The sequence below is a fragment of the Mustelus asterias genome, chromosome 15 (genome assembly GCF_964213995.1).
Source record: "Mustelus asterias chromosome 15, sMusAst1.hap1.1, whole genome shotgun sequence".
Lineage (NCBI taxonomy): Eukaryota > Metazoa > Chordata > Chondrichthyes > Carcharhiniformes > Triakidae > Mustelus > Mustelus asterias.
In genome coordinates this window covers 95814246-95826478 of record NC_135815.1, presented here as the reverse complement: position 1 = coordinate 95826478, position 12233 = coordinate 95814246, and the positions used below count along the sequence as shown (strand labels likewise).

Genomic DNA, 12233 nt, shown 5'->3' with positions numbered 1-12233 from the left:
GTGCAGGACCTTGGTGAGACCACATTTGGAATATTGTGTGCAGTTCTGGTCACCTCACTATAAGAAGGATGTGGAAGCACTGGAAAGAGTGCAGAGGAGATTTACCAGGATGCTGCCTGGTTTGGAGGGTAGGTCTTATGAGGAAAGGTTGAGGGAGCTAGGGCTCTGGAGTGGAGGAGGCTGAGGGGAGACTTAATAGAGGTTTATAAAATGATGAAGGGGATAGATAGAGTGAACGTTCAAAGACTATTTCCTCGGGTGGATGGAGCTATTACAAGGGGGCATAACTATAGGGTTCGTGGTGGGAGATATAGGAAGGATATCAGAGGTAGGCTCTTTACGCAGAGAGTGGTTGGGGTGTGGAATGGACTGCCTGCAGTGATAGTGGAGTCAGACACTTTCGGAATTGTACCCGAGAAACAGGAGAGCTCTGATCTCAGTTTCTCAGAGTAGGCAAGGCTACTTTCTTGTTTTTTCATTATTGTTATTTGGTAGTTGTGAAAAATCAACTTGCTCCCATTTACCTCTGGTGGACGTGCCTCAATGAGGTGGGAATTGGGAAATTTTCAAACATAATATAATCCCTGCAGAGCGAGGAATTTTATTAACAGAAAAATATGGGGTTGAGTTATACCCTGATCGCAGGCAAAGGCAGGATTTTTAGCCAAAAGAAAATGGGGTAATCTTATACCCAGGGATGACGAATTTTCATTTATTTATAAAAGTTTATTTATTTATTAGCCACAAGTAGGCTTACATTAACACTGCAATGAAGTTATGTGAAAATCCCCTCGTTGCCACACTCCAGCATCTGTCTGGGTACACTGAGGGAGAATTTAGCATGGCTAATGTACCTAACCAGCACATCTTTGGACCATGGGAGGAAACCAGAGCATCCGGAGGAAACCCACACAGACATGGGGAGAATATGCAAATTCCACACAACAGTGACCCAAGCCAGGAATCAAACTGGTATATGGCATGATTTTGTACATTATTTACCTTGCCACCTAATTGGATCATTGAATCATAGAATCCCTACAGTATAGAACATAGAAGGAGGCTATTCGACCCATCGAGTTTCACCGACCACAATCCCACACAGGCCCTCTTCCTGTAACCCCATATTTTTACCCTGCTAATCCCCCTGACACTAGGGTCAATTTATCATGGCCAATCTACCTAACCCGCACATCTTTGGAGTGTGGGAGGAAACCGGAGCACCCGGAGGAAACCCACACAGACACTGGGAGAACATGCAAACTCCACACAGACAGTGACCCGACACCGGAATTGAACCTGGGTCCCTGGCGCTGTGAGGTAGCAGTGCTTGACAGCAATTCTTGCATCGGGATAGTTTATAAACATAGTGCAAAAACTGAGGCTCCAGTACCAATCTTTAGAGGACATGATTAGCCACATCCTGCCAATCTGTTTCTACTCTATATCTCCTACTTAGTCAATTCTAAGTCTGGGTCAACTGATTGCCTGCAATTCCATACACACTCATTTTGTTAGTAGTCTCCTATATCAAAGTTATCCAATGCCTTCTGGAAGTGCATATAAATAACATTCCTAGATACTTCCTCATTTACCACCTTAGTTACCTGCTCAAAATAATAAAAATAAAATACTTCTAGTGTCCAGCAAAATATTTTATAAAGGTTGTAAAGATGGCATGTGGAATGCTCTCCTTCATTGGCAGAGGTATTGAATAAGAACATAAGAACTAGGAGCAGGAGTAGGCCATCTAGTCCCTCGAGCCTGCCCCGCCATTCAATAAGATCATGGCTGATCTGAAGTGGATCAGTTCCACTTACCCGCCTGATCCCTATAACCCCTAATTCCCTTACCGATCAGGAATCCATCTATCCGTGATTTAAACATATTCAACGAGGTAGCCTCCACCACTTCAGTGGGCAGAGAATTCCAGAGATTCACCACCCTCTGAGAGAAGAAGTTCCTCCTCAACTCTGTCCGAAACTGACCCCCCCTTTATTTTGAGGCTGTGTAAGGATATAATGTTGGAAGTTGTAAAACACTGGTGAGGCCACAACTGGAGTATTGTGTGCAGTTCTGGTCACCATATTACAGGAAGGACATAATTGCTCCGGAGAGAGTGTAGACAGAGGAGCGTCACAAGAATAGCTACACTTTTCCATGGCTGGAAAAGTGTAGCTATGAGGAGAGACTGGATAGGTTGGAGTTATTTTCCTTGGAACAAAGAAGGCTGAGGTGTGACTTGATAGAGGTGTACAGAATTATGAGGGGAAGCAATAGAGTGGGCAGGATAAAATTGTTGGAGAATTCTAGATTCAGGGCTCATAGATTCAAGATAAGTGGCTGAGGGGACATGAGAAAAAACTGTTTTTTACACAGAGGGTGGCGGGGGTCTGGAATTCGCTGCCGAGTTGATGGTGGAGGCAGAGACTCTAAACTCTTTTTTTAAAAAGTACCTGGATCTGCACTCTGGGTGCTGTAAACTACAGGGCTATGGGCCGGGTGCAGGAAAGTGGGATTAGAAAGGGCACCTGGGTGTTATTGGGCTGGCATGGACAAGGTGGGCTGAATGGCCTCCTTCTGTGCTGTCACTTTTCTATGGTTCTAAAGTAGCAAATAACATAAGTAGGAATAACAATTAGTTATAGGTCGTGATTGAAGGAAGGCAAAGTTGATGAAAACTATTCACGATTTTTAAAACAATTTCTTATAGCTTTGACATAAATATACAAGCACAATATGAAGTAAAGACTACAAGATTATCACTGCTTTTATCAAACCCCACCACATCGGTACCTCCAACACCCAATTTTAAACCATGGCTGCTTCATCCTCGTTTTTTTATTTGAGAAACCACCAAGTCTTTGAACTTACTATATCCTCCGACAGAACAGAAAAAAGCATCCGTGAACCAGGTCGGAAAGTGGACACACATAAAAATAATGGCCCTTTCAACCATGGAAACCACAAGGTATCTTGCCTTGGGATTGGGAGACACCAAAGCTTCAATGATGGTATTTGTGACATCCATAGGATTCCGGGGTTTGCCTTTCGTAACATTCTGTATGTAATCAATGCATAGCTGGATGTACTCTTTGCTGTAGACACGTTTTGCAGCATCATTTAATCCATTCCACATCTCCTCACATGTCTGTACTTTCAGAATGTTTGTTGCTGATGCATAGTTCCCTGGTTCAATGAGACTAACCTGGAGGGAATAGTGCACTTTAGTAAAACATCTTTGGTTTTCTCTTCCTGGTTGTCCGACCTGAAAACTTGGTATTGGTAGTTTACCTTCACTCCAAATTTCTCCATCTCAAGCCTCAGGCAATCTGCAAATGCTTCTATGCCACACTTAGTGATCACATAGGCGCTGGTAGCCACAACGTGAATAAATGCAGACATGCTAGACATAAAAATAAAGCAACCTGAAAGGCATTAGAATGAAAGTTACTTTTCAGAATAACAAAAAGTAAACAGTCTGGAAGATCCACTGTACAGTAAGGAAAGCTGTGCCAAGGGAGGGGAAACAGTAAGAAGTTTGACAACATCAGGTTAAAGCCCAACAGGTTTATTTGGAATCACGAGCTTTCAGAGCGCTGCCCCTTCATCAGGTGAGTGGAGAGCTGGGTTCACAAACAGGGCATATATAGAAACAGACTCAATTGCAAGATAATGGTTGGAATGCGAGTCTTTACAGAAAATGAAGTCTTTACAGGTACAGACATTGCGAGTGGAGAGAGGGATAATCACAGGTTAAAGGGGTATGAATTGTCTCAAGCCCAGGCCAAATGGCACGTAGTGTGACATGAACCCAAGATCCCGGTTGAGGCCGTCCTCATGTGTGCAGAACTTGGCTATCATACAGTAAGAAGTCTCACAATGCCAGGTTAAAGTCCAACAGGTTCCAACCATTATCTTGCAATTGTGTCTTTGTCTCTATATGCCCTGTTTGTGAACCCGACTCTCCACTCACCTGATGAAGGAGCAGCGCTCCGAAAGCTCGTGCAACCAAATAAATCTGTTGGACTTTAACCTGGTGTTGTGAGACTTCTTACTGTGCCCATCCCAGTCCAATGCCGGCATCTCCACATCAAGGGAGGGGAAAGATATTATGACCGATTTATTTCCGCCAGTCTTTACTGCTCGCTCACTGCCCTAATCCAGTGGAAGAGGGAAAATACAATCCTTCTGTCTCTCCTGCATTTCCCTTGTGGGTACATCTGGTGGTATCCTATTCTATCTGGAAATCCTGGCAGATAAGTTTAAGTTTATTTATTAGTCACAAGTAAGGCTTACATTAACACTGCAATGAAGTTACTGTGAAAATCCCTAGTCGCCACACTCCAGCGCCTGTTCGGGTACACTGAGGGAGAATTTAGCCTGGCCAATGCACCTAGCCAGCACGTCTTTCGGACTGTGGGAGGAAACCGGAGCACCCGGAGGAAATCCATGCAGGCAGGGGGAGAATGTACAAACTACATGCAGACAGTGATCCAAGCCAGGAATCAAACCCGGGTCCCTGGTGCCATGAGGCAGTAGTGCTAAACCACTGTGCCACCGTGCCACCCTAAAAATTTAAGTTTATTTATTCGTCACAAGTAAGTCTTAAATTAACACTGCAATGAAGTTACTGTGAAATTCCCCTAGTTGCCACACTCTGGTGCCTGTTCGGGTCAATGCAATGTGCCTTATGCACCTATTGGTGAGATAAAAGCAAAATACTGTGGATGCTGGAAATAAAAGCCAAACATGGAGGCGATGGCCTAGTGGTATTATCGCCAGACTATTAATCCAGAAACTCAGCTAATGTTCTGGGGACCAGGGTTCGAATCCCGCCACGGCAGATAATGGAATATGAATTCAATTTTAAAAAGTGGGAATTAAGAATCTACTGATGACCATGAAGCCATTGTCGGAAAAACCCACCTGGACAGTGAGTCTTTTAGGGAAGGAAATTTGCAGTCCTTACCTGGTCTGGCCTACATGTGACTCCAGGGCCACAGCAATGTGGTTGACTCTCAGCTGCCCTCTGAAATGACCCAGCAAGCCACTCTGCTGTATCAGCGTTTCAAGAAGAAGGCGGCTCACCACCACCTTCTCATGGGCAACTAGGGATGGGCAATAAATGCTGGCCCAGCCAGTGATGCCCATGTCCCACGAGTGAATAAAAAAAATTGCTGGAAAGTCTCAGCAAGTCTGGCAGCATCCGTGAAGACAGAAAAATAGTTCACATTTCAAATACGTGTGACTCTTCTGCGAAGAGGAATCAAAGAATCCAGACAATGCGGAAAGAGGTCATTCAGCCCATCGGGTCTGCACCAACTCTCCGACAGATCATCCCACCCAGGCTCTATCCCCATAATCCTACATATTTACTCTGCTAATCCCCTAACCTACATATCTTCGGACACTAAGGGGCAATTTAGCATGGCCAATCCATCTAACCTGCACATCTTTGGACTGCAGGAGGAAATTGGAGTACCCGGAGGAAACCCACGCAGACACGGGGAGAATGTGCAAACTCCACACAGACAGTCACCCAAGGCCTGAATTGAACCCGGGTCCCTGGTGCTGTGAGGCAGCAGTGCTAACCACTGCGCCATCTATATATTTCCCTATAAGGATAACTAGCCTTTTTAACAAGCTATCAGGTGGGCAGGGGATAATTCCAAACACTTAGATGAAGTGTCTTAGCTACCACAGTGATCCTACAGGCCTCAATTAAAGTGGTGGGACTTTGAACACGTGTGTTTGAGTGAAAGTAAGAGCACCACAAGATCTGAACCGACCTTTAGATTGTCGAAGAAGTGGACTGAATGCGTGAGCCATCCGGATGCTTCCCCACAGATTAATGTCAGCATGCCTTTGATAGACTTGAATGTTGTTCCATTCCACCTCGCCCCATTCGGAAATGCCAGCATTGTTGACTAATCCCCACAGACCTGAAACAAAACCTCAGCATGTCAGTACAGTTCAGTTTACTTTTGTTTTAAATTTATTTATTAGTTACTAAGTTTCGGGCACTTAATGTAACTCGGGATAGGTAATAAATTCTGCTTTGCCGCTATTGTTCATATCGTAAAATCAATTATTTCAAAAAATGTACACAGATGGGAATGAAAGAAAGGTTTGCATTTATATAGCACCTTTCATGATGACACTACAATGAAGTTGTTGTGAAAATCACCTAGTCGCCACACTCCGGCGCCTGTTCGGATACACTGAGGGAAAACTTTAGCATGGCAAATGCACCCTAACCAGCACGTCCTCCGGACTGTGAGAAGAAACCAGAGCAAGCTTGGGTGCACGATCATAGAATCCTACAGCGCAGAAGGAGGCCATTCGGCCCATCGAACCTGCACCGACCACAATCCCACCCAGGCCCTATCCCCATAACCCCATGCATTTACCCTAGCTAGTCCCCCTGGCACTAAGGGGCAATTTAGCATGGTCAATCCACCTAACCCGCACGTGTTTCGGACTGTGGGAGGAAATCGGAGCACCCGGAGGAAACCCACGCAGACACGGGGGAGAACGTGCAGACTCTGCACAGACAGTGACCCGAGGCCGGAATTGAACCCGGTTCCCTGGCGCTGTGAGGCAGCAGCGCTCACCACTGTGCCACCGTGCTGCCCTTCAGTGAGTCTTGTAAACAGTTCTGATCTTTGTAAAGAGAGCTCATTCAGTGTTAGTGTGAGTCTGTTTAGAAGGGATAATGTCATTGTCGCTGAAACCAAGAAACAATTAAGCTTATCACGAGATTTTCTCAGCAGGACAGCCAGTTCCAAATTCCAGACAAATTTGTCACATTTTTTGCCCATGGATAATTATGAAGAAAAATAAATACAAACTTTGTAGATAGAGAGATAGAGACTAGGGGCCTGATTTTACCATTTTCATTCGAAGTGCTGAATCTGGGCGCAATTACATGCGACTTGGGAATCTGCTCTCAGACGCTCCCATACGCAACCAGCCTGAAAAAAAAATTGCGAGTCTGAATCACGCTGTGGGCGGGGCTTATCGCTCCCGAAACGCTGCTGCTCCGATCAGAGCTTTGAACTGCGCATGCGCAGTGGAAAAAAAAAATTGAAAAACGCGCCCCTGTCACATTGCTCCCGGGCCGCAAAAAGCGGATAAACTGGGCGAGAGCGAAAAGCGGGAGAGATAGCCCCCACAGACATCGCTCCACCCCCATAACATAACTGTCCCCCTTATCCACCCACCAACCCCCCCTACCCAGACAGATTGCGACCTCCTGCCCCCTTTCCTCCCACCGATCGCCCGCATAGTGGCAGAGTACCCACCCACCCCCCCCTCACCCCTCACCAGAGATCCATCTGGCCTCCCTCAATGTATATTTCACATACAGCCGAGCACTTTGACAGTTTTGCTAATTAAGTGCACTATTATAGCTGTGGAATCCCTTCTCTCTGCTGCCTTTACTTGCAAAATTCGCCGAGGTACATATCCAGGCCTTTATTTAAATTGTGTATTGAAACATATAGGTGCGTATACAAATAACCATTGCTTGATTCAACAACCTTTGGAATTGTGTTTAGAAACAGCCAACTTGCAGTAAATTCTAAGAGCTGCATTTCCAAGTTTAGAAGATAATTTGGGAAATGGTAATAAGATAATTTCTATTTCTTCTGAACTTGCTGGTGTAGGGGAATAAAAACAACATTCATGGCAAGTGAAATACAATCTAAGTCGCATTTATAACAGGGATGATCAGAATTAGACATGTGATGGGACAGAATTAACTCCCCCTCCCCCCACAGAGAATGATCGGGTCCCCCCCGCACTCCCCCCCCCTGCCCATCAGAGAATGATCGGGCTTCCCCCACCCCGAGAATGATTGTCTGAAGGGGGGGAGGGGGCAATGATCTGGCTTTCCTTCCCCCCTCCACCAGAGATACATCTGACCCGCCTCCTCCTCCTCCTCCTCCTCCCTCCCCACGCCGCCAAAGAATGATTGGCCCGCCTACCCCTCCCCCTACTGCCCCACCCCACCCCCCCCACCACACCCCCCCGAACCCACCCCCCCACCCCACCCCCCGACCCCCCCAACCCCCCACCCACCCCCCCAACCCCCCACCACACCCCCAACCCCCCCCGCCACCACACCCCCCCACCCCCCCAACCCCCCCACCAGAGTACAAATGAATGTGGCAAGCAAGAGTCTGAGTGTCAAACACACCGGAGGACTTGGGCAAAAATAGATTCCCCAATGCAGCAACTGCAATTGGTCAGTTAAGCTATGTGTGTGTGACAGTCCTTGTATCTAAAAAAGTTAAGGTGAGATTTGATTGAGGCTGCGGAAGGAACCGGACAGGAAAGAGACGGATATGCTAAATTGAGAGATTTGTTTTCTGTTGGTTGGGGTGGGGACAGAGGACAAGAGGACACGACCTTAAACTCAGAGCCAAGCCATTCAGGAATGATGTTAGATAGAAAGAAAACAAAGGCTCCCATTTATATATCCCACAGTCCAAAGATGTATGATTTAGGTGCATTGGCCATGCTAAATTGACCCTTCGTATCCCGGGATGCGTAGGTTAGAGGGATTAGTGGGCTAAATATGTGGGGTTGCAGTGATGAGGCCTGGGTGGGATTGTTGTCAGTGCAGACTCTATGGGCTGAATGGTCTCCTTCTGCACTGTAGGGATTCTATGATTCTATATAGCATCTTTCATATCTGATGAGCATTTTAAAGTGCCTTACCAATTAAATATTTTTTGAAGTGTTGCAACATGAAATGTGGCTTTTTTTCATTCATTTGTGGGACATGGGCATCGCTGGCTGGCCAGCATTTATTGCCCATCCCTAGTTGCCCCTGGAGGGCAGTTGAGAGTCAACCACATTGTTCTCAAAAACATTTCAAGTCCGCCTTTTTCCCTTAATTACTTATTCTCCCACCGCCAAAAAGAACCAAAAAAAAATTTTTTTTTAAATTCATTCATGGGATATGGGCATCGATGGCTGGCCAGCATTTACGGCCCATCCCTAGTTGTCCTTGTTCAGAGGGTAGTTGATAGTCAACCACATTGCTGTGGCTCTGGAGTCACATGTAGGCCAGACCAGCTCAGGACGGCAATTTCCTTCCCCAAGCAATGGGGCGGCACCGTGGTTCAGTGGTTAGGACTGCTGTCTCACAGCGCCAGGGATCCAGGTTCGATTCCTGGCTTGGGTCACTGTCTGAGTGGAGTTTCCACATTCTCCCTATGTCTGCATGGGTTTCCTCCAGGTGCTCTGGTTTCCTCCCACAGTCCAAAGATGTGCGGGTTAGGTGGATTGGCCATGTTAAATTGACCCTAGTGTCAGGGTAAATATGTGGTGTTATAGGGATAGGGACTGGGTGGGATTATGATCAGTGCAGATACAATGGGCCTCCTTTTGCACTGAAGGGAGTCTATGACCATCTCAGAAGGCAGTTGAGAGTCAACCACATTGCTGTGGCTCTGGAGTCACATGTAGACCAGACCAGGTAAGGACGGCAGATTTCCTTCCCCAGAAGGACATAAGTCAACCAGATGGGTTTTTCCGACAATTGACAATGGTTTCATTGTCATCATTAGATTCTTAATTCCAGATATTTTAAAATTGAATTTGAATTGCACCATCTGCCGTGGAGGGATTCGAACCCGGGTCCCCAGAACATTAGCTGAGTTTCTGGATTAATACAAAGAACAAAGAAACAAAGAACAAAGAAAATTACAGCACAGGAACAGGCCCTTCGGCCCTCCAAGCCTGCACTGACCATGCTGCCCGACTGAACTAAAACCCCCTGCCCTTCCGAGGACCATATCCCTCTATTTCCATCCTATTCATGTATTTGTCAAGATGCCCCTTAAATGTCACTACCGTATCCACTTCCACTACCTCCCCCGGCAACGAGTTCCAGGCACCCACTACTCTCTGTGTAAAACATCTGCCTCGTACATCTCCTTTAAACCTTGCCCCTCATACCTTAAACCTGTGCCCCCTAATAATTGACTCTTCCAACCTGGGAGAAAGTTTCTGATTATCCACTCTGTCCATGCTTCTCATAATCTTGTAGACTTCTATCAGGTTCCCCCTCAACCTCTGTCGTTCCAGTGAGAACAAACCAAGTTTCTCCGACCTCTCCTCACAGCTAATGCCCTCCATACCAGGCAACATCCTGGTAAATCTTTTCTGTACCTGCTTCAAAGCCTCCACATCCTTCTGGTACGTGGCGACCAGAATTGAACCCTATATTCCAAGTGCGGCCTAACTAAGATTCTATAAAGCTGCAACATGACTTGCCAACTTTTAAACTCAATACCCCAACCGATGAAGGCAAGCATATGCTATATGCCTTCTTGACTATCTTCTCCACTTGCATTGCCACTTTCAGTGACCTGTGTACCTTTACACCCAGATCCCTTTGCCTATCAATACTCTTAACGGTTCTGCCATTAACTGTATATTTCTTATCTGTATTAGACCTTCCAAAATGCATTACCTCACATTTGTCCGGATTAAACTCCATCTACCATCTCTCCGCCCAAATCGCCAATTGATCTATATCCTGCTATATCCTCTGATGGTCCTCATCGCTTTCTGCAAATCCACCAACCTTTGTGTCGTCCGCAAACTTACTAATCAATCCAGTTACATTTTCCTCCAAATCATTTATATATATTACAAACAGCAGAGGTCCCAGCACTGATCCCTGAGGAACACCATTTGTCACAGCAATAGTCTAGCGATAATACCACTAGGCCATTGCCTTCCCAAACAGCAGTGTTAAAAAAGCAAGCAGATGATCAGTTTTTAATATAATCACAATCGCAGCAAATACCTTCAGCTGGCAGATTGGCTTCCACAAATTCCTTCGCTTTGGCCACATCCTCGTCCAGGGTGACGTCGAGTTTGAGCACTTTCAGCTCCTGGGAGCATTCCCTCTTGAGGCTCTGCGCCCCTTGCCCGTCCGGGTACAAGCAGCTTGCAAACACACGGAAGCCCAGCCCATCAAGCTGCTTGGCCAAAAGTTGCCCAAAGCCAGTGTCACAGCCGGTGATCAACACAGCTCTGCCTTTGCCCTCAACGCGAGCAGCCGTCTGCTTCCGAAACACCATCCAGATCAGAGGAGGGATCAGGGGAAAAGCCACCCAGCCAAACCAATAGAGAGCCCCCACCAGCAGGGGAACAGCGCACACCTGCACAGCTATCGACATCCTCAGTCGCTTTCAAGTTGTGTGTGTGTCTGCACTTTCTTCTGGGGTCTGCTGAATCAGGTCTACTTGGTGCTACCCAGTCTCTGCAGAGACCATCCAAGACTCAGCAGTGACAAAATCCCCCAGCCTTTACTGCAGTCTTTCAACTGAGCTATTCGGCAAAATAAAGACCAAGCAAGGCAGTGGAAGGAATGATTTGCAAAACAAATCGAGGAACTTTGAAGGACCCAATTTCACAAGACTCTATTAATCAATCTTGAGCTGAAAGATCGTTCTCCATCCTTTGTGCATTTTGCAAATTGTTTCCTTGTTTTCAAACACACAGATCCGTCGATTGACTGAAATACAAGATCATTTGCACAAGAGAAATTTGAGCCACAAAGGCAGTTCAGCGCATTGTGAATGTTTCTGCAGCCGTTCAGTGATATCCAAGATCCGACTCACATCAAGCACGTTAAACCAGTATCCAAAATATGTGAAGACTGTAAATCATTCGGACACACCTTTCCTGCTTCCTCCTTGATTGTCAACAGTCACCCGTTTGCCTCTTGAAGTAGAGGCACCCCCCCCTTCACAAGAAGGCTTACATTAACACTGCACTGAAGTTACTGTGAAAATGCCCAAGTCACCACACTCCGGCGCCTGTTCGGGTACACTGAGGGAGAATTTAGCACGGCCAATGCACCTAACCAGCACATTTTTCGGACTGTGGGAGGAAACCGGAGCACCCGGAGGAAACCCACATAGACACGGGGAGAACGTGCAGACTCCGCACACACAGTGACCCAAGCCAGGAATCAAACCCGGGTCCCTGGCGCTTTGAGGCAGCAGTGCTAACCACTGTGCCTCATGCCAGGATATATGACCTACTCCTGCTCCTATTTCAAATGTTGTTAAGTCCCCAAAGGAGCATTCTGGTCTATACACTAATGGAACACTAGCCCCAAAGTTGTCCATCTTCCCCGTTGGGTGGTGCTTGGTGCTGCATTGTCTATCTGATTATCATAGGATCCCGACAGTGCAAAAGGA

At 46.5% G+C, this 12233-nt stretch overlaps 1 protein-coding gene across 1 annotated transcript; it reads right to left on the bottom strand.

Annotated features, from left to right (window-relative positions):
* Window positions 1–1514: 1514 nt before the first annotated feature.
* On the bottom strand, window positions 1515–11204 carry LOC144504756 (D-beta-hydroxybutyrate dehydrogenase, mitochondrial). The gene is made up of 5 exons (XM_078230499.1): window positions 10829–11204; window positions 5793–5945; window positions 3295–3428; window positions 2957–3208; window positions 1515–1607 (listed from the first exon to the last, which is right to left on the bottom strand). The coding sequence occupies exons 1-5, from the start codon at window positions 11202–11204 to the stop codon at window positions 1515–1517; spliced, it is 1008 nt and encodes a 335-aa protein (XP_078086625.1).
* Window positions 11205–12233: the final 1029 nt, after the last annotated feature.

What these genes read in the sequence shown, in the direction of transcription:
- LOC144504756 (XM_078230499.1), bottom strand. Translation starts at nt 11,204, where the DNA reads ATGTCGATAGCTGTGCAGGTGTGCGCTGTTCCCCTGCTGGTGGGGGCT. An exon ending in ACTTCTTCGACAATCTAAAG is followed by an intron (nt 3,429 to 5,792) that starts GTCGGTTCAGAT and finishes AATGCCTTTCAG; the next exon opens with GTTGCTTTATTTTTATGTCT. An exon ending in GATACCTTGTGGTTTCCATG is followed by an intron (nt 1,608 to 2,956) that starts GTTGAAAGGGCC and finishes TATTTTGAGCAG; the next exon opens with GTAACTAAGGTGGTAAATGA.